Source organism: Chenopodium album, chromosome 10 (assembly GCF_948465745.1).
Source record: "Chenopodium album chromosome 10, dcCheAlbu1.1, whole genome shotgun sequence".
In the NCBI taxonomy this organism is placed as follows: Eukaryota; Viridiplantae; Streptophyta; class Magnoliopsida; order Caryophyllales; family Amaranthaceae; genus Chenopodium; species Chenopodium album.
Window position 1 is genome coordinate 10204555 of NC_137843.1, and position 22683 is coordinate 10227237.

The window sequence follows — 22683 nt, forward strand, 5'->3', positions numbered from 1 at the left end:
GTTGACTATCATTGACCATGACTTTTTAATACTTGCAACATAAGCAATATATACATACGCCGTATCTGAACTTGTTTAGGACAAAAATTCTACCATAATTTTGTAAGTTATACTTGGCAATTTAGGAAGTGAAAAGAAAAAAAATTGTGCTTGAGAAAACGAGAAATAAGAATTAACACTACGTAATATATTAATACTCATTATATTCTTGTTTATTAGTACTTTTATGTCCTAAAGCATTTTAATTCCAGAATCTCGAGTAGTCTCATTTATGCGTAGGTGCAAATCGCGGTGCGGCTTGCTATTAGGCTGCTGCTCGACCTCCATCATCGTTGTCCCATCATGCGCCATTGATCGTGCTGCCCGCAGAATATACTCTACCAATTGTTCCTGCCTCTCAAGACGTACATGTGTTGTTTGAGTGGTACGACGTGTGTGGTCCACCCACTGCAACGGGAAGTGAATGGATGGTGAGATATTGGAAATCATATTCGATACATGAGCCCATGAGCGGGAACTAGGGCTACCATCGTCTGATGTAAGCTCTTGTCGTGGTATGCGAAATTTGTTGTTGATGGATATGTGTGATGACACTCTTCCGTCAATGTTATTTAATGGCTTGAAATCAACTTTGATTTTGAGTTTGATGAGTAGTGAGTCCGAGTCGTCTTTTGAGTAATTACCAATGGACACGATACGAGTGACCGGGATTGCTGTACATGTCTTGATTTGGTGACTATTGTTGTTATTGAGAGGAGAAGCCATGTTTGTATTAAGATTTTGTTGCATTTGATCGAAAATATATATAGTAGCGTGTATGAATATTTGTTGACAAGTCTAGTCTACTAATTTTATTTATAAAGTAACGATTCCTAGTCCTTGTTGAAAAAGAACTACAAAGTAGTATGTATGGAGGGAGTCCAACTGTATGACATCTATCTTCTCAAGTTTATTTTGCGTAGAAAAATTTTCCTTATAACTATTTGTTTCCTTATAACTGAACAAGAGTAGTAATTGGAAAAGGATATTTCAAAAAAAAAAAAAAAAAAAAAATCTATAAGAGGTTCAATTTAGGTTATGCTTAATTCACCTTATTTTTGTTCAATTATTTAAACTAGTATGCGCCTAGCGCCTGTACTAATGCACGGATTATAATTATTAATAGGATTAAAACAATTATTGATTTTAGAAAGCTATTAAGGGTACATATATCAATTTTTTTTTATATAATATTTACTTATAGAAAATACATTATCAATTATTGACTTTGAAATCCTTTCTTAAATGTGTAAAAATAATATATACATGGATAAACACTCAACTATAACTAAACTACACAATATAAATGGAACCAAAAACTATACAACAATGAGAAAACATTAAAACAAGTACTATCAGTCGTTGATTTTGAAAAAGTTTTTAAAACGTATGATAGCTAAACATTTGAGTTTTTAAAACGTATGATAGCTAAACATTTGCTTTTATATAAATAATTATAGACTTGTATTTAAAAAGTGGTCGAAAACTCCAAAGCTTATATAGAAAAGACTTACACCATACTAAAAATAAAGTATACATGGTTAAACACTCAATTATAATAAACCACACAATATTGATGGAATAAAAATATATAAATAGTTGGTTCGACCATCTCACGGTTTGATTATAGACTTATTTTCAAAAACCCATGTATTGATCTCCAGATCGAGCCCAAACTTGTCTTATTATTAAAAAAAAAAAAAATAAAAAAATCTTGATCACTTCATCGATTTTAGAATTATTAGAACAAGAAAGTCGTAATAATAAGGTTTGAATCTAACGGTATCATATAATTTTATATTTTTATGTTGTCAATTTTTCGATTAACATCTCTAGTATAAATATGACTAATTTAAAGTTTAATCTACGCCTATATTATATACTCCAAAAAAGTGCTACTACTTAAAATCTTTCATCTCATACTCTTATTTTAGAACTTAAGATCATGATTTAGAGGCTGTTATTTCTCTATGATGGTGACTAATATAAGCTAATAATATGATGGCTAAAATTAAAAGTACTAAAATTAAGGGGAATCATTAAGATTGGTAAGAAAGAGAAAATGAAATTAGGATGGAAAAACAAAAAAGAAATTAAACAAAGAGAAAGGAAAATAGACAGAACGATTAGATCCTTTTTTGTAGGAAGAGAGAGTAATGGACTTTGTCCTCCTTTCTATCATGCCATCTACCTTCCACTCCAACTTTTGCTTCTCTTTCTTTTGATTTCCCTTTTCTAAACTCTCTTCCTTCAGGTTTAATTTCTTTCTGTCTCCTCTTAAATTATTTCTTTGTTTTTTGTTGACATGTAAGGGTAATTCTAAAATATAATTTCATGATATGTTACATTATTTTATTACAAACCATACATACATTCTTAAATATCCTTTTTTTTTTTTTTTTAACTAATTGCGCGCAAGTATACAACCACTAATATTAATGCATATATGTAAGGTACACTCAAGAGGGTTCATACCACGATGCATGCATGCAATGCATGTTGTTTATATGTAGTTGTTCTTTATAAGTTGTTTAACAGCTATATACATGCACATTATCCAGGATATTTACAGGTGTATGAAATAATTTGTAATTTTTCTTACGGTTTGCTGTTAATGTATAGGGTTTGGAAAGAATTAGAGGCGAGCAAAAGGGGGAGAGCCAAGGAGTAAAGTTTCTTGAACAAAGCTTTTCATGTGGAATTACTAATTAAATTTGTAAAAGAAAAGCTTTAGCTTGGAGGTAGAAATGGTAGAAGACGGATCATCATCACCTTCTCCTGATCAACCACCACCATCATCAGGTTCATCATCATCACCACCACCATCAGGATCATCATCATCACCATCACCACCACCTCCTTCGCAATCTTCATCTTCTCCTCCGCCTTCCTCACCACCTCCTTCTCCTACACCACCTGAAAGCGGAAACTCATCTCCATCCCCACCACCACCATCAGAAGGATCATCATCATCATCGCCACCACCACCATCAGAGGGCTCATCATCATCATCACCCCCGCCTCCTAGCGAGGGTGGTGGTGGTGGTGGTAGTGGTAGTGGTAATGATAATGGTAATGGTAATAACAACCAGCCTCCTAGCGAGGGTGGTGGTAATAATGGTGGTGGGCCGTCTAGGGATGTTCCATCACAACCTCGATCCCCACCTCAAGAACTAATCCCATCGGGACCCCGAGATGGTTCGTCCAATCAATCACCATCCCCTTCATCATTAACCGGTGGAGGCTCTTCTAGTGGTGGCTCATCAAAATCCAACGGTAGCGGAGTCATAACCGGAGTGGTGGTGGTTGGTGGCCTTCTACTTTTCCTAATGGCGGTTTGTGTATTTTGCATAAGAAAGAAGAAGAGGAGAAAGAGTGGAAGTATGCCCTCTTATGGTTGGGAAGGTGGTCCTAATAAACCTCAAGGTACATACATAACCCTATATGTGAATTTTTGCCACTTTTTTCAGTTATTAATTAAACAACAAAAACACGAATATTATCCTAAGACTTAGCTTCACCAACTAACTTAGTTAATTAATACCGTATCTACATGTATACCCCGTACATTATATTACATTATAATCAATAATATTGAAATTCAATGCACTGCGTAATAAAATATAATATTGTTAACTAACTGCATCACTTTAACTTTCAGGCAATTATAATAACAATAATAATCAATATTGGCAAAATTCTTCTCAAGATCACCATGCAGTCAAAATTCCCCCAACATCTAGTGGCCAGGGTTGGGGGAATCCAACTAGCGGCGACGAAAGTGGGCAACAATCAGGGCACAATGCAACATCAACAGCAGCATCTCCGGGTCTAAGCTTGGGTTTTAACAAAAGCCAATTCACGTACGCGGAGCTAGCTGCCGCGACAAATGGGTTCGATAGATCAATGATGTTAGGGCAAGGTGGTTTTGGATATGTACACAAGGGTGTTTTACCAAATGGAAAAGAAATTGCTGTGAAAAGCCTAAAATCTGGTAGTGGACAAGGGGAAAGAGAGTTTCAAGCAGAAGTTGAGATTATTAGCCGTGTTCATCATCGTCATCTTGTGTCCTTGGTTGGTTATTGTATTGCTGGTGGACAACGGATGTTGGTTTATGAGTTTGTTCCTAATGACACTTTGGAATATCACCTCCATAGTACGTCATTGATTCTACACTTGTTAAAACATATACATATCCGTAGTATAATAGTACATTTAATTTTTTAGGCCTTATTTGGTTGATATGAGTTTATTAGTCATGATTAGGTCAATTGTTAATTAATTGCTTATACATTAATTAATTTTGATTTCAGAAAGAGGAGAGTTGGATTTTCCAACTAGGCTTCGTATTGCACTTGGATCAGCTAAAGGGCTGGGTTACCTTCATGAAGATTGTATGTCTTGCCGATTTTTCTTCATATTCTCTCATATTTTGTTTTGTTTACTATTCATTGATACAATATAAGCTTCTAAAGTTCCTTTGATGTATGCATTATTCACCTGCTTATTTATCCCTTCAATTTTTGTGGTATGTACCAGGTCACCCAAGAATCATCCATCGTGATATAAAAGCTTCTAATATTTTGTTAGACGAAAACTATGAGGCCATGGTATGTTCAACAATAAACTTCCTCATATGTTCTTTGTTTTTTTTTTTTTTTTCTAAATGATTCATCAAAATAATGAATTTGTTGAAACATCTTTCTGATAACTAATTGTTTAAGTGAAAACAAATAAATATTATCTTTCAAAAATAATCACTAGTATTCAAATAAAAATAAAGTATATAATTACAAAATTATTCTACCCACTTTCGCAAACTAAGCGACCATGATTATATTTGTGGATATTCAGGTTGCTGATTTTGGACTAGCTAAGCTTACCACTGATACAAATACTCACGTCTCTACTCGTGTGATGGGAACTTTTGGGTGAGTTTTTTTGTTCAATTCATCCAAAATTATTTTACAAATAATTGATTCAGGTACCAAAGTGTTAAATTAGTAATAATAATAAGTTTTACAATTTGATGACATTAGATTTTATTAGAGCAACGATATAGTGATTAATGATATTATGAATTTATGATATGAATCTAATATATAAAAATAACTCATAATATAATGCAGGTATTTGGCTCCTGAGTATGCTTCAAGTGGCAAGCTCACTGAAAAGTCGGACGTTTTCTCATATGGTGTAATGTTGCTAGAAATTATTACTGGACGTCGACCAGTTGACCCTAACATGAAGTACATGGAAGATAGCTTGGTTGATTGGGTATTACATGCAACTCTTCTTTTTTCTTAGGCAAATTTGTCAGAAAAAAACTTTTAAAAGCACCATTTTACGAAAAAAAAAAACCTTTTAAAAGCTTTTTGGTTTAAAAAAACCACCACGTCCATTATTTTTACAAGAGGAAACCTATTTACTTAATTAGGGCATGTTCACATTTACTTAATTTCAGTCCAGATCAGTTCAATTTAGTTCAGCTTCAATCAGTTCAGTTCAGTTCCAATCAATTCAGTTCAATTAAGCTCCTAGTTTCCCTCTCTCATAAAATATTCATTTCAGCTCAGTTCAGTTCAGCTCCAATCAGTTCAGTTCAGTTCAGCTCCAATCAATTTAGTTCACTTCACTTCACCTCAGTTCAGTAAATATGAACAGACCCTTAACCTTTAATTTACTTAATTAATCTCTAATTTCCTCCCATTTCTTCTAACTAACCTCTAATCCACCAAATTACTTTATAATTAGATTTAATTTATATATATAAATAAACCACCACCCCAACCACCAACCAACCACCCGTCCCCCTCCCATGGCAGCAACCCCCACCACCACTAAACCCGTTGCCCGGATTCCCCCCACCTCCGGCGACCTACCTCCACCGCCGGCTGACCCTCCCTCCCTTATCCCCGTCGACGACCACCACCTCCCTTCAAATTGTTTACTCTAGTTTACTCAAACATGCTCAAATCAAGTCCAAATCAAAATGCAATTTGCTTCTAAATCACCCTAGCATCACATATATACATAATCAAAGCCAAACAAGTATCAATTTCAAGCAAGAAGCATAAAATTAAAAACCCCCAAATTGATTTTCTAGGGTTTATTTTTCAAAATAAAAAGGTGGTGGTCGGCGGCGGGAATAAAGGGGAAAAAGAGGGTTGGACAGCGGTGGAGGTAGGTTGCCGGAGGTGGAGTATTTGGGCGGCGGGTCCGGTGGGGGGAGGGGGTTGCTACCAAGGGAGGAGGAACGGGAGGAGGTGGTTGGGGATAATGGTTTGTTTTATATATAAATTAAATATAATTATTTAGTAAGTTAGTGGGTTAGAGCTTAATTAGAAGAAATAGGAGGAAATTAGAGATTAATTAAGTAAATTAGAGGGTCATTAAGTAAATAGGTTTCCTTTCGCAAAAAAAATAAACGATTTGGTTTTTTTTTAACCAAAAAGCTTTTAAAAGGTTTTTTTTTTCGCAAAATGGTGCTTTTTAAAGGCTTTTTCTGATAAATTTACCTTTTTCTTAATAAAAAACACTTGATTTGGTTGAGTTTAGTTGACTCAAATTACAATAAAGTTAAGGCGACTTATCTTTTGTGAAATATGAGATTTTAGGTGGTTAATTAAGTCTAGGAAATTTTGACATTTGCTACCGCTAAAAACACGATGTTTCACATTTGCTACCTGTTTAATTCTTTTTTTTTTTTTTTTACTTTACTACCACCTAAAATAGAGTTTGTTAAAAATCACTACCACATGCCTTATTCTGTTACTATTTTCGTTAGTGGGGTCCACTCCACCGTTTGAGCCACCCCTCCAGCCACTGCCACCTTCCAGCCATCGGAATTGACCCTCTCCCCGTTTCTCCCACCGGAATCGGCCCCCTCCCCGTTCCCTCCACCGGGATGGACCCCCCTTCCCTTCCCTTACCCAACTTGTCTCTTTCTCTTTCCTCTAAATCTCCATTTATCTCAACCTCCATTTGATTTCGACTCTGGCAAGCAAAATTAGCAGCAATGTCGTCGCCGTCGTCGTGGCTATGGTGGTTTTGCAACAAGAAGGGAAGCAACACATGGTTGTTTTCGTGGGTTTCATGGATGTGATTTTCGTGGGTTTGTGGGTGTGGTCTAGATTCAAGGGTTTCAGTGGGATTGTGGGGGGTTTGGGTGATTTTCTTGGGTGGTGGTGGTCTGGGTTTGGTGGTTTTCGGTGGGTGGTGGTGGTGGTTTGGGTTCGTGGTTTTCAGTGGGTTTGTGGGTGGTGGAGTTCTGGGTATAGGGCTTTTGGTGGTGGTGGTCTGGGTCTGGGGGTTATGGTGGTGTCAGTGGTGGTGGATGGGGCGTCGCCGGGTTTGGGGGTTACGGTGGTGTCGGTGGTGGTGGGCTGGGGGTTCGTCGGCGTCAGGGGAACGTTTGGGCACCTGCAAGGGGAGGGGGGAAGGTGGTTGTTTGGTGGTTTCAGACTTTCGGTGGGTAGGGATTTTTGTTTTTTAAGGGTTTTTTTTAATAAATTAAATTATTATTTAATGAAATATTAGGCTCCAATTAACAGAACCTTACGTATTCTGTTAAGTGGTAGTGATTTTTAACAAACTCTGTTTTTGGTGGTAGTAAAGTTAAAAAAAAAAAATTTAAACATGTAGCAAATGTGTAACATGGTGTTTTTAATGGTAGCAAATGTCAAAATTTTCTTAAGTCTATTGTTGAAATTCAAAACCGACTAAAAGAGTGAAAGCTACTGCAAAATTTAATAAGTTTATATCTTTTGACCATTGTATTGATTAAAAACGTATGGTTTTATTAATGGTTCTCAGTCCAGACCACTTCTAACTAAAGCATTGGAAACTGGCAATTACCATGAGTTTGTTGATCCACGTTTGGAAGAAAACTATGACCCTAATTTAATGAAACGGATGGTGGCTTCTGCTGCTGCATCCATTCGCCATTCTGCTAAGAGGCGCCCCAAAATGAGTCAGGTTCGTTCGTTCAACTAACACATTTTTTTCTCTACTTAACAAATGATTCATTTTAATTCTTGAGTAGACTTTGATCCCAATACCTCGAATTGAAAATTTTGTTAAAGCTTAATTTCATGACATTTCTATTGATCCGAGTATTTCATAAAGGCATGATAATTGACATGAATGTTATGTAACGTCCATAAATCTTAAAATCACAGATTGTTCGAGCATTAGAAGGAGATGTCTCATTGGAAGACCTAAATAGTGAAGGGCAAAAGCCGGTGCAAAACACGATGCTTAGCTCATCGGGGAGCTCAGATTATGATACTCGTGCATATAGTAAAGACCTCAAGAAGTTCAGGCAAATGGCTTTAGCAACTCAAGATTTTGCAAGCAGTGAATATGGAGGAACCACAAGCGAATATGGATTGAACCCGTCTAGTAGCTCAAGTGACATTTCAAAGGAGATAAATAGCAAGAATATACCTTAATCAATATTTTAACTAGGATAATTTTAATTAATTATTGTTAATTGGATTATGGTACACAAGCTAATTGTTTTTCTTTCTTTCTTTCTTTCTTTCTTTCTTTTCTTTTCTTTTCTTTTTTTATTATTATGTAGAGAGTACACTATTTTTCTTAGATAATTTCAAACATGCATTCTATCTAGTCTTCTATTTGCTTGATTCTTTTTCCGCAGAAAAAAAAAATATGTAGATGTGAAAATATATTACGTAAAAATTCAAGTGTTTTTATCTATTATACTAATTTCTACAAACTTACATTTTACTCGGTCTTCAATTCATGGAAAATATGTTGAGTATGGACCACAAGGTCAGTTGTTTAATGTACAATAGAGTTAATAGATAGAATATATATATATTTTTTTATATTTCAATGATCTCAATATAAAATGAATCTACTAACACTTTTTTACATTAAACAACTGACTTTATGGTCCACGCTTAACATTTTTTCCGATAGTATGCAAGTGAATGCCACTTACAACTTTTCAATCAACCAAGGTCCTCAAAATGGATATCGCAAAAAAAACTATATACCTAAAGGAGTATGTTAAATATTTTGAATCAAAGGGAGTAATACAAGTTTTCATATACAAGTAATTTTACTTAACACTTGTGTACAAGTGAAAAATACGACAAATTTGGTAAAACATCTAATTAAACCAAGTAGTCAAATAAATTATTAACCATTTACGCATTAATTATTGAACATGACATAAAATAACAAATATTGTTAAACACACTTGTAAGATTGTAATCCAATCTAACAATAAGTGAATATTTAATATCTAATACGCGGAAATTGATTAAAATATCTTTTAATTGATTTCGGCACACCTTCATTGTGAATTTGTGAATTAGCGAAGTTTTGATGTACCCGATGTACCCAAACTATTTTGTTCGAGTGTTTAACTAATTCTAACATTGGACTCATGTTTGGGCCAATAAATCAATATCAAGTTATACAAAAACCGACCCATAAAAAAAACGACTGAAAAACAAATTCGAGTAATCCGACTTTACATTTTAATTCTGTATAAATCTGCGAGCCTAAACCCTCTTCTTTTCTTTTCTCTTTTTATTCTCGCTGTTTCCCTCACTCTCCTTCTTTCTCTCGATTTTCCGACTACCAAATTCATTCTTCCAAATCTGATGCATTCTTTTCTCTTTCATCCCAATCCGATTTTCCGAAGAAATTAATCCCTAATTATTTCAAAACCCTAACCCTAGATTTCGAATATTTCTAGCGATATGGGAGACAACGATGCCTTCTTGCGCAACCAGAATGCCGCCGTTCAGGGTCGCACCAAAGCGCAGAATCGTGCTAATGTTCTTCAGCTTAAAATGGTACAATTTTATGGTTTTGATTTGTTATACTGGTTTTTTTTTTTTTTTTTTTTTTTTTTTTTTTTTTTTTTTTTTTTGATCTTGCTGTTTTGTTGATGTTTAGTTATTTAGGGTTCGTTTGAATTCTCCGATAGTCTGAATTTTTTGTTTTAGAGACAAGTTAATCAATATTGTGATTATGAATTTGAACTTAGGTATAAGATAAATTTAAATATGTAACTTAAAGAGCTGAAATAATTGATTTCTTGCTGGTAATTGTAGCTCTGTTGATAGTGTTTGGGGAGGGGGTGGTGGTTATGGTGGGTTAGGGCATGATTAAGCAGCGATTGAGGTGCCTCGGTTATTTGCAATTGTGAATAAAATAACAGCAATTGAATTTTGTGATTTTATTTTGCAGATTGGACAGTCTCATCCGACTGGTCTGACTCCTAACTTGCTGAAGTTATTCGAGCCTCGGCCTCCATTGGAGTATAAGCCGCCACCGGAGAAGAGGAAATGCCCTCCTTATATGGGTAACTAATGTTTGCATGAATCTGTTGTTGATTCAATTTGTTAGCAAGATCTAAATTGTAATTTGTTTTTTGAAGGGATGGGGCAATATGTGAATCTTTTTGCTGAGCCTGGGGATCCTGAGTATGCACCCCCCGTCAAAGAAGGGGAAACTCCGGTATGTTGTTCTTTGATTGTGCAAAAATTGACTGTTTTTTCATTTATTGTGCTGGTGAATCACTTATCATTAAGATATTGGTATTAGTATGCTGGTGGAGCGTACCCTATAAGTTTCATGAGGCTTGAGTAAGCTGCACCCTTTTCTTGGAAGTGGAGGGGGTGTGATCAGTGGCGAATCCAGGATTTCAAGTCAGGGGTAGCACAATCCAAAAAAAAAAAAAAAGAACAGTCAGTCGAACACTAATCTGGGTTAATTTTATTATATAATGCGTTTTGCTTTCACTAGTATATTCCTTTCGTTTTTTTAAAGTGTCCTATTTTAACTTTTTTTTACTATTCACATACATCACTTTGAGTAATATTGGTGTTTTACACATATGATTAACCGTATAAATATGGATATCTAGCTTGTTATAATTGTCTCAACATATAGTTTGATTTTCAACTATCAACGTTTACATTATTGACATTATTAGTTTAGTCAAAATTTTATGTTGGCATTTGTGTCAATCATACCGAGTAGATTTAATTATTAACCATTAAATTTTAAATAATTATTCCGATGGAATTTAATTTCTACAAATAATTTATATTCTATGTATCAAAATACATAATCAAATTTGTGTTGTATATAAGAAAAAGGAAAATGATTAACATAGCCCTTAGGTCTATGTATAAAAAGCTCAAAAAGGAAATATTGAGAAAAGATTACACTGATCTGCGCGTTATTTTATCATGATTTTCCAACTTAATTACATTTTGGGAAGTATATTTAATGCTTATATAGCCCTAAGGGCTATATATATTATTACCCAAAAGAAAAATTTCATCTCATAGGATTTTTTATATAGTACATTTAAATGTTGCTATAGTTGAGCATTGGAAAACATGTTACTTCGTAAATTAATTGGAAATTTTCAATTAATAGAGGAAGTAATCCAAATAATGTTTGTCAACAGAGGGAGTATTAAAAATTTAAAAGTGTGTAAAACTGTAAATGAATGAAAGTAAAGAGCTACGACAAAAGCTTACAATGGAGATTCTTAAACCCCAAAAGATAGACTAGAGAAAAAAAACAAAAAAATTCTTTAGAGGGGAATCGAACCGAGACCCCTGAAACAATTCCTTACCCTTTTGCACTTTCCAAACCACCAGGACAACACTATCTTTATCAATCTAACAGCCAAAAAATAATTCTATACTTTATTTTACTGGAGCTTATTTTAACGAAAACAGATTTTTTTTTTTTTTTCTTCTATCCGCCTGTGGGTTTGATAAGATTTGATACAAAAATTTTACACCTAGTTATGACTGTTTAAATTGGTTTATATTATTTATTTTGGTTTCAGAAAAGCTACTTCTGTCTTAATAGATAAATACTTCCTCCGTTCTTTTTTACTTGACCTATTTGTTTTATCACGCTTGTCGATGCACAATTTTAATCATCAATTACTTTAATTCTCTATAAGTAAAAATTATAAAAGTTATATTTTGTGATAATATTTAATTAGACGATTCTAACAAGATCACATGAACACGTTTTTCCTTACATATAATTCACAAAAGATGGTCAAAGACGGGTTGGTGAATAGTGTAAAAGTCGAATCGGGTCAAGTAAAAAAGAACGGATGAACTTTATTGTTTACTTGTCTGATGCCAGTGTGACTTCATTGTTTATTTTTCATTATGACTGTCTTTGGCGCTTGATTACATACTCCATTACATTTTTTAATATTATATAAATTTTAAAAAACATGGTACTTTATAAGATGATTGAAGAAGCTCTTATTGATTTATGTAATTTTGATTGTTGCTTATATACTCGTATCTTATCCTATTGTGGTTTAAATGATGCCTCTTTTTTTCAGCATGAGTTTTCCATTCATGTAATCTGCATTGCTTTTTAGAAATTTAGAAGTAATTCATCTTATGATTTTTCTGACTTTTAGAGCCAGAAAGTCCAATTTAGGATTGAAAGTTGAGCACATAGATGAGAGTATGAGATTAGGAGTTGAAGTCTACGTTAATCAGACATGGCATTTTAACTGCTGTTCCCAAATAGTTGAAAACTGTCTTGCCGTCGTAGTTCTTCTCATAGGACACAGAGAGAGAGAGAGATGGAAAGTTGGAAACCAAATAGTTGGAAGCTGGTTTTTACTTTTACTTACTTTTTTTATTTAATATTTTTGATTTACTATGGTATGAGAAGTGACAACGATATTGAAAACTGTCTTGCCATCGTAGTTCTTCTCATAGATTATGGAACACAGAGAGAGAGAGTGAGAGAGAGAGAGAGAGATAGAGAGATGGAAAGTTGGAAACCAAATAGTTGGAAGCTGGTTTTTACTTTTACTTATTTTTTTTATTTAATATTTTTAATGTACTATGGTATGAGAAGCGTCAACGATATTCCCCACGTCAATAGTTACTATTGGACATAATTAGGAATATCTTGTAGGACACTTGCATTTATGCCTCTATTAAATACTCTTACCTCTGTCCATCTAGCATAGATTGAAGTCCATTTGTTATGTGTTTGAGCTTTAAGGTATTTGACCCTACCCCTTTGTATTCTGCTCTTTTGATTGATATTGTCAGTTAGAATTTGTGATTTTACTGTTCAATTCTAGAAAACTGTCTGTTAATTCTAACCATGGCTGGTTGCTTCCGATAAAATATATCTGTGTTGGTGGCTGAGCAAATTATAAAAAATTTGATGGATTTGAATGCTACATTAAAACTGGTCTTGTTGATCTAGCACTTTGAGCTTTTTGAGTGTTTTGTGCTTGTCCATCCTTCTCCATTTGAACTCGGGTGAAACAATTTTTATTAAAGTTGCTTGCTGTGTTGGTGTCTGAGTACTCTATATTTCTATGCTGTGTCTCCATGTGCAGAGCCAAAGGAGAGCCAGAGTTCACCAATTACGATTGGAGAAAGGTGCTGCAAAGGCTGCAGAAGAGCTAGAGAAATGTAATCCCCTTGTAAATTTTGCACCTTTTTTCTTTATCTTTATTTTATTTTTTTTAAAGTGAAAATTTTCATTATTGTACGTTGCAGATGATCCACAAAGTGACCCAAATGCCACCGAAGATCCATACAAGACGCTATTTGTTGCTAGGCTGGTAAGCCATACTTTTCAATTCAGTTTGCTGTTTATTAACTTTATGTTCGTCTATGAACTTTTATAAGATTTACTGACGAGAAAATGTGGTGATGGAAAACAAGAACTAGGAAACCTCATTGCATATAAAATGAGATTAATAATGCAGAAACTTTAATAAAAATTCGTTTACATATTTTTAACTAATTCCAGTGCTATTTATGTGTGTGTTTAATAAAAAATTTAAAAATAATATATCAGTTATTTTAAAAAAGAATGATTTTTTAGTGGTTTGTGTACTTCAGAATGAGCTGAAAAAACTATTTATTGTCATGCGGCATGCCCTTCCTCTACTTCACATGCAAAATAGTGTTTGGGTTCAAAATAGGCCCTTGATCTATGCAGATCAGTTAGAAGATTTTGGAAGATGAGACGTTTCCTATCCAGCTGACTTGTTTCATTTCAAGAAATCTGAAACATAGTGTTTCCAATATTTATGTGATTCTTAGATTTTGATTATGGTCAATTCAGCCTGTTGCTTTTATAATAAAACTTGAAAGATTTAACAGTTGCTGTTTTAGATAAAGTAGCCTTCAGTTTTGGAGTCTGGTTATAATTTAATCTATCTTTTCTTCTGTCAATATTATTTTCTACTCTCGATCTACCTTTTCCGTCTTCTGTTGAAGATTGCTGATTTAATATGATTCACGACACAGCTACAAAGAGTACATATTTATTTGGATGATGAATTAAGTCTATGATAAGATATTTTCGTTTGGTTTGCTTGTATGCACCTCTTGTTAACTTTGTGTTGTTTTTCAAAGAATGTTTTGTTGACGGAAGTGGCATGTTCAAGATGTTGAGATTCTGTATTCGTTCTTGAATGCTCCAGCTACTTGTGTTATTCACTTCTTCATTCTGTGCTTGTGGCAAAAGGTGTTTTTTTCTTTCCATGGAGTGCAATGTTAGCCTTTATAGTCTTAGTCTATTCAAAAGCTGTGATTTGAAGATTTCAGAATTTTAAGGCTTTTAATTCTCGTATTATAGTTATGACACAAAGAACAATGTAGCTAGATTAAGCAGTTGTAACCTGTTGAATCGTGCTGGTACTTCATAGATTATCGCAATTAATAGTTTTTATTTTTGATTTTTTTTTTTACTACCTCCGTTAACTTTTACTTGCAACTTTGGGGTATTATTTGTGAGATATAAAATATTTCAAAGTTGCAACTAAAAGTTTAACGGAGGTAGTATATTTTTTATTATTTTATTTTATTTTTATTTTATTTTTTTATCTACTGTGAGACAGTGCTAAGTAATTGATTTGCTTGTTTGCAGAGTTATGAGACCTCAGAGAGCAGGCTGAAAAGGGAGTTTGAAACCTATGGGCCCATAAAGCGGGTAGGTATTTATAATTATCCTCTTGGGGGATCAGGTTCTTGCGTTTTATCTTCGGTAAGAGGTGACTTGCGTTTATCACGGCTTCTCCTCAGCCTATTCTTCTTTCTGTCCTTGTGACAGTTGCAAAACTTTTTCAAGCATTTTGTGAAATTTTATCAATTTGTTTTTTAGTCTTTACATCCCCTGATGGTGTTTTTGAAAATATAGTTTTCCTTTTCTGCTAATCTTTTTTTCATTTTTGTTTGGTTTTACTTGTTTTTGCAACAAAAGAATAAAATAAAATGGAATAGTAGCTCTCTCCAGCCTCTGTAATGAGTGTTGAATTTTCTTTAGGGTTTTTGAATAAAATGGAATAGTAGCTCTCTCCAGCCTCTGTAATGAGTGTTGAATTTTCTTTAGGGTTTTTGATTAAATGACCTTGAAATGTTCCCAACCTCTGCACTGTTTGCTCAATTTTGTTGAGTTTTTATTTAAAATATGAGCGAGGGTTGTGTATGCGTCATGATAGAATATTATGGTCCATGCACATGTAAGAGAGAGGATTAGGTATGGTATTCAGATTTTGCTGGAAGACTTCTTGTTTCTTGGTAATTATCTTTGTCCTTTTTAAAAAAAAAAACTAATATTAGAAAGAAATAGATTGAAATCTTTTCCATGATTGTAGTCTCAGCAAAGATTTGGTTCAGGATTCATTCTAGTTTTGAGGTAATAAAACTGGTGAGGCGGGGTTAGTTGAGATTAATTTTCAGCAACTGTTATATTCAAGCATTCATACTTACTGCTGAACAATCCTGTTTCAATAATGTAGCATCCTGCATGAAGTGCATTCCTCTTTTCATGTGTTTACAGTTATTGAATAGACATTTTTTCGTTGTAGCATAAATTTGTGCTAAATTCATTTGTCTTCTGCTTAACTAAGACGGGTGATGGGGGTTCAGTCTTTAGCCTTTTCTTTGTCTTCTTGGTGCAGTTAGATTCAAATTTGATTATTATTATTTGCTAGATAGTTTAATATGATCTAGACATGGTTTTATTATGAATGGTTGTTAATTCTGATGGCAAAGCTGATATCATAAGTTGTGCGGTGCTAAAGGCGCTTTCATTTTGGAACCTATAGCACAGGTACCATTGGCTGTCTACCTTTTATAACAGTAGGTCTTGTCTTGCATATGCTTTGAAAAACAGTGTTCCTTGCCTTAGATTTGGGTGGTTTCTCGAAGTTGGTATTTGCTTTCAGTTCTAGTGCCTAGGTATGATACACACCTGAGTATGAAGGTCCATGTTCTTTAAGTGAATTTCATGGAGAAATGGTATGAAATATCAACCCTATGGTAATACACTATTCCCTTTTTATGTTCACTTTTGAATTTAAAGCTGGTACTTCATCCTCCTTGGCGAAGCTGAAATAGTAAGTTGAAAAGAGCTGATGTGTAATGCCTTTGTGACTTTCTTTGTTCAAGATACAAAAGGAGACACCTTCCACATTTTAGCTGCACTTGGTAAAATTTTCGGGAGTTTTAGTTTCTCTCTCCTTTCAATTTAATTTCTCTACATGTGATGCTTTACTAAGCTCTTTTGCTCGTCCAAAGGCCACTGAAAACCTATCCGCTGCCAAGAAAGGATCCTGGTATATCTAATTCTAAACACTTCCTTCTATATTGAAAGTTTCCCTGGTAAGGGGGATTAGTTTTTTTTTTTTAAATTTCCCTGGTAAGGGGATTAGTTTCTTCTTTAAATTTCCCTGGTAAGGGGATTAGTTGGTTCAAGGGCTGGTAGATTGGCCACTTACATCAGTGTCACTACAACTCTAGCGGTGGCAGTTCGTCTCACTTGTGGAGCATTATCAATTAAAGGTGCGCGGCATAGCGCCTGTCTGCCGTGCCATTAAGGACTTTACTTGTAGATTTAAGCTATTCTTCTTCAGATGAAATACAAATGTTCTTCAATTTCTTCTAGCATATATCTTTTGCATGTTATTTTCTTGTCTCTATAGTTTGTTTCTCCCTTTTTTCAGGTCAAAATGATTTATGACAAGGAGACAAACAAACCAAGAGGCTATGCTTTTATAGAATTTTCTCATACAAGGGACATGAAAGGTTTGCTTGCCATACTGCTGGTCATTTCATTTATTTTTTAATCGTCTTACCTTTTAAACTTGCTTATATGACATGTCTATTATGAATTCGTACAGCTGCATATAAACAAGCTGATGGAAGGAAAATTGATGGAAGGAGGGTTCTGGTGGACGTGGAGCGTGGAAGAACTGTTCCCAACTGGCGACCTCGCAGACTGGGTGGTGGACTAGGAACGACTAGAGTTGGAGGTGAAGATGTCAATCAAAAGAGTGCTACAAGGTAAATGACCATTTTGAGATATTATGAGAGCACAATTATCTGTATTTACTGGCATAATCTTGTAGTATTTCATGTGGAATTTAGGGGTGGGAGGACATATTGGGGTTGATCAGAATCTGTTTCACCTCGCAAGTGCTTTTTCAACATTCATCTTCTTTATTTATGGAATTGAACTGTATGCTTAACTGCTTAAGAGAGGGTCAAGGATGCTAGAATTAGAGGACTCTTTACGAAGGATTAGCATGCTTTATTTAAGAAGTTTGATGCACAATCTGTACTTAAAAAGTTTTGAGGCATATAATCTTGTTTCTTTTTTAGTTACAGTTTGTGGCATAGTTTACATTGTTACGTTTTAAATGTGGCATTTCTTTCATGTGCAGTAGAAAGGTTGATTATAGTTGGGCTACTTTTGGAGATGATAGTGCTTTGCTATTGTTGTGTGAAGAATGATACACAATCTCCCAACCCCCCCCCCCCCCCCCCCCCTCCTCCCCTTTCTCTTATACTAGGATGGAGCCTGTACTTTCAAATTTCTGCTTGCTGCCTGAGCTCTTTTTTTTTTTTTTTTTTTAATTTTTTTTTTTTTTTTTGCTGTATTAATTTTCATTCTGTAGTTAAAAACTTAATTTTGTTCTTTTCTTCTTAGGGAGCCACAAGCAGGAGTGCCATCTCGATCAGAGGAGCCGAGGATACGAGAGGATAGGTATAGTTGCTTTATTTTTATTTCTGAAAATAGATTGATAATGCTTTGGGAACTGGAATGTGGACCATGGAAACGCTAAAACTGATCCAAGTCTTTTTGTTTAGGAATCTAATAGTGTTCTTGACTCGATTAATAATCATGGAATCAAACTGAATACTGATAAGGTTATTTCTGTTTCAAGTTTTCAACTGACCTTTTCTATTTATGTTATTAGTTATAAAGGGATTTTGAAAGTTTGATAATTTATGACTAAAGACCCTTGACATATAATGTTTGCTTGTAATCTGAAGAGAACGCTTCCCATTGTTCCCGTTGAGTTTCCTGGTTTTAGATACAGGATATGCAATTATATATCAATTTAATATCTGTGCGTTGTATCTAATATATTGCTTTGTTGATAAAAAATTATGTTAATTTTTCCAGAGAAAAATCTCGAGAAAGGGGCGGCAGGGAGAGAGAAAGAGAACGGGAAAAATCTCGTGAACGATCCCATGACAAGTCTAGGGACCGTGATCATAGAGAGGATAGACACCACAGAGATCGTGATAGAACCCGAGACAAGGACAGGGACAGAGATCGTGGCCGCGATCGTGAACGTACTCGTGATCGTGATAGAGGTAAAGACCGTGGTCGTGACTATGATAGAGATCGGGATCATGGACGTTCCCGTGATAGGCATCGTGATAGGGACCGAGATTATGAAACCGGGGAGGCAGACCATGATCACGGCCATTCTCGTGATAGGGATTATGAGTATGATCACATGGATGCTAAACTTGACCGTGGCAGGCATGGTGAAAAAGAACGAAGTTATGATCATGCTGGAGCTGAGGAGGATCGGGGGTGGTATGATGCTGATCAAAGTCGGGGACAATATGATGATAAAGATGATCTGGGTGATCATGATCGATACAATCATTATGCTAATGAGAGTGGTCATATGGAAGAAGATGATTATAGTTATAATCGGGAAGTCTGAAGAAGCTAAAGAGCCATTGAAATTAAGAAAAAAAAGATGAGGAATTGAGCTAACTTTTCCTTTGCAGACTTTTTTTTCACAATTGCTAAAAGTTTACTTAAGCTCTCATCGTGGTTGTCTTCAGTGTTTGAGGATTAGGGCATTTTGCTTCTAGGAGGTATTGTATTGTTACAAATTAGGTAAGAATCTGTTAAATTTCATAACTTCTGTTCATTATGTGTTGCTCGTTTGTTTGGTTTGGCGGAGTCTGCTAAGAGTGTATGTCGTGACTTGTATTTCATTCTGCCCCTGGCTAGACCCTCGCTATGACTGGCTTTCGGTTAATTTTTTTATGTCCTTTTGATGTTTGGTTAATCTCACATGTATGTTGTGACTTGTTAAATTGCATAGAAAAGTGAATTGCAGCTATTGCCCATAACGTAAGGGTCTTGAGCTCCAGTGTTCAATATTTGGTCGCATTTATGTTGCGTGTTGTAGGAAAGTTGACATGCTGGATTTGTTGTCTAATGATTTAATATTGGATTAAGAATACATATTTAACAATGAGTATTTTATTTTTACTGCACGCATAGTTCCTCGTTTTTTTCACTTGCACTTGTGACTTTGGTTGTGAGTTTTTAATTATCTTTTAGTAGAACTTGTAAATTAATTAATATGTTTGAAGTATATACATTAAAAAAAATTTAACAATAGTATATGTAAAACAGTTAAAGTCGATGACTCAATGAGTCAATGGTGCAATTTTTAAGAATGGGTTGGAATTTTATTGAAAGTTATCACGTTTTTAAATTTTAACGAGTGAATTTATGCATATGTTTTCACTCCATTTTCTTTCATTCCATCATCCTTTACCACTCGTTGCGCATTTGCACCACAACACCACCTACTCACTCAACCCGTGACCTACATGCCTAGCACTAACCGCCGCCGCCTAAAAAACTTGAGCACTGCTGTGGTATTGTTCAAATTTTTCGGTCCGGATAATTTGGGCTGTATCAACATGGTGCCATTAAAATGCCAAGTGGTTTTTTGGTGACTGTGTGGTACTACCTGAAATTTCCTATGCCATTATGGTACCACCGAAATTTCCTACTAAGTTGTTGAGGAAGGGATGAGAGAAGTGGAAAGGGTATGGTTTAAGCAAGTGATGGAAAACTGTTGAAATATGCCTTGAAATCTTGAATTGGGTTTAGGAGTAGTGAGCTATAGCTCATAAGTTTTGGAAACATTTGGAGTTGAAACCGAGTTGGAGCTAAAGCTCTTATGCGAGCGAGCTATAGCTCACTCAGTAGCTCGCTCGACCATGAGCGATTGCTTGGCTAGGGGCCGAGTGTGAGCTCGCTCGATAAGCGAGAGCTCTCTGTTTGCTTGCGGTGGAGCCCACATATCTACTTAAAATTGTGTGTCTCTTTTTTTATGCATTTATCTATCTTTTTTTTATTCTTAAAGATCAATAAAACTTTTTTCTAGCCTGTCGGACGTAGCCAAAATCTGTGTTGTGAACCACGTAAATTTATGTGTTATTTATTTGTTTTGCATTCGTTAATTTGTTCTTTCTCAAATCCGTTAAAACAAGTATAATTTACGAAATATTTGGTTTTGAGTTGTACTTATGAATATGTGCACGTTTTAACTATAAGTACATGTTTTTTTGTTGTTTGTGGAAGGTTCACTTGAGTAAACTCTTAATTTTTAGATAGGCTCATGTTCATTTGTTTTAACCTTTATTATATTATTTGAACCAAGTAATTATATATCACTGGGTGCACAATCAACATTGAGCCCCGAATGCACAAACTAATAATTGGATGGGGCATTCCATTCATTCATTACACTTTGCCACACCACACCTTTGATAATTTGTCCTTTAAAATTACGAGAGTTGCTACACACAATAGTTAGTTTCAATAATGTTGCTGCTGGAAACCTCAAAATGTTCAATATGCATGTGTTCTTATTACATATTTATCAGAAATGAAAACGACAACATCATATATACGAAGAGTATACCAAAAGGATTAGCATGAAATTTCTTGGCATTTACTAGCACATTTTATACAATTTACATAGCGTAGAAATACTCAAGTCGGTCCAATAAATTTTTATCTTGATATGTAAACTTGTACTTACAAATAAGTTCACTAGTCAAGTTACATAACTTGAACGTATAAGATTGTTCAGCAACTGTGTAAATAACCCCACTCTATTGTTACGAAATTTCGTTGGCCTTAATAGTAACATAGAAGGTATTAGCCAGTAAACTTCGAAGAAGTTTCCTGAATCGTACAATGTGTTTTTTTTCTTCTGGGATTTAATTGTAATCTGGGGAATCATTAATATAACAGGAACAAACGCATCACACCTTTCTTGAGCTAAATTCCAATATCACTCTATTTCCTCCTTAACAGTATCTTACAACGTGCGGGGGAAGATTGTCGCCCCGCGACAAAGATGGATTATACATTAGATACTCCTCGTATTTAACGTTGTGCGATATGTGTATCCAGTCTCTACTCTCTCTGTTTTAAACTTTTAATATATATGTGCCATTATTAAACAGTTAATAAAAGGGAAGGAGTATTTTAAAATATAAATTATAAAAAGTTGGTATTCGAAAAATATACGTAATATATGTTAGAAAATATTGGGTGTTGTGTATTTGTGTTTGCTTAATGCGGAACAAGTCAATGAAATAATAAAAATGAGAAAAACAATTAAAAAAATAAATAAATAAACAAAGAACACAAGGATTTACGTGGTTAAGTCAAATTAAACCTACATGTAGGGGGTTACTACTCACTCCTTGTAGAAAGAAGCCTTGCCTACACACAACTCCGAGCACGCAATTTATCGCTCACTACTCCAAACGCTGATTCAAGGCATATTCCCACCATATACACTCAGACAATGATTTTAAAATGTACCTATATGACTATTTTTTCTTATTTATAGATCACTAATATTGGTCAAAGTGGGTTGTATAAATAGTAGTACAGTGCAAAATGTTAAAATGGGACATTATAAGTGTATTAAGGGTCTGTTCTCATACGATTATTTTCAGTTCAGTTCAGTTCAGCTCTAATAAGTTCAGTTCAGTTTAGTTTAACTCTAATAAGTTCAGTTCAGTTCAGCTCCTAATTTCCTTCTCTTATAAAATATTCATTTCAGTTCAGTTCAGCTCTAATAAGTTCAGTTCAGTTCAGCTCTAATAAGTTCAGTTCAGTTCAGCTCATTTCAATCATAATAACAGGTCTTAAGTTTATCTGGCACACATGTCAATGCAATATTTCAACTATTATATTTTTAATTTTTAATTAGTTTAAACATTTGATATTATGAAGGTATACAACTATACATTGTGACTAATCCCACCAAAGTTTACATAATAAGTAAGAAACAGAGGGAAAATGACGAACAAGTATAACATTGGCGAGCTACTCTATTATATATCACAAACTTAGTTTAAATTAGTTTTTAAATTGACTAATGCTTAAGAATTTGGGCCTCTTCTGTTCAATTTAATTTCAGTTCAGCTTAGCTCTAATTAATTCGGTTATGTTCCATTCTGTTCAGTTCGATTTCTAATTTCCTTCTCTCATAAACAA

General features: G+C 34.6%; 2 protein-coding genes across 2 annotated transcripts; both read left to right on the forward strand.

The window, feature by feature from the left end:
- The first annotated feature begins 2786 nt into the window (after positions 1-2786).
- Positions 2787-9004, forward strand: LOC145564774 (proline-rich receptor-like protein kinase PERK15). Its single transcript, XM_081624979.1, has 8 exons — positions 2787-3465; positions 3701-4195; positions 4353-4433; positions 4579-4649; positions 4894-4970; positions 5169-5316; positions 7855-8016; positions 8220-9004. Exons 1-8 carry the CDS (start codon positions 2787-2789, stop codon positions 8490-8492), a joined length of 1986 nt encoding a protein of 661 aa, XP_081481105.1. The 3' UTR covers positions 8493-9004.
- A 589-nt stretch (positions 9005-9593) lies between these two features.
- LOC145562212 (U1 small nuclear ribonucleoprotein 70 kDa-like) lies at positions 9594-19432 on the forward strand. The gene is made up of 10 exons (XM_081622414.1): positions 9594-9872; positions 10270-10384; positions 10460-10539; positions 13436-13511; positions 13599-13663; positions 14980-15042; positions 17057-17138; positions 17234-17396; positions 18043-18099; positions 18523-19432. Exons 1-10 carry the CDS (start codon positions 9777-9779, stop codon positions 19076-19078), a joined length of 1353 nt encoding a protein of 450 aa, XP_081478540.1. The 5' UTR covers positions 9594-9776; the 3' UTR covers positions 19079-19432.
- The last annotated feature ends 3251 nt before the right edge of the window (positions 19433-22683 follow it).

Bases quoted from the DNA above. Each gene is read 5' to 3' on its own strand.
- LOC145564774 (XM_081624979.1), top strand. From the start codon at position 2,787: ATGGTAGAAGACGGATCATCATCACCTTCTCCTGATCAACCACCACCA. The intron at 4,434-4,578 runs GTATGTCTTGCC...GGTATGTACCAG, and splicing joins GGGTTACCTTCATGAAGATT to GTCACCCAAGAATCATCCAT. The intron at 4,650-4,893 runs GTATGTTCAACA...GTGGATATTCAG, and splicing joins ACGAAAACTATGAGGCCATG to GTTGCTGATTTTGGACTAGC.
- LOC145562212 (XM_081622414.1), top strand. From the start codon at position 9,777: ATGGGAGACAACGATGCCTTCTTGCGCAACCAGAATGCCGCCGTTCAG. The intron at 10,540-13,435 runs GTATGTTGTTCT...CTCCATGTGCAG, and splicing joins TCAAAGAAGGGGAAACTCCG to AGCCAAAGGAGAGCCAGAGT. The intron at 17,139-17,233 runs GTTTGCTTGCCA...GAATTCGTACAG, and splicing joins TCATACAAGGGACATGAAAG to CTGCATATAAACAAGCTGAT.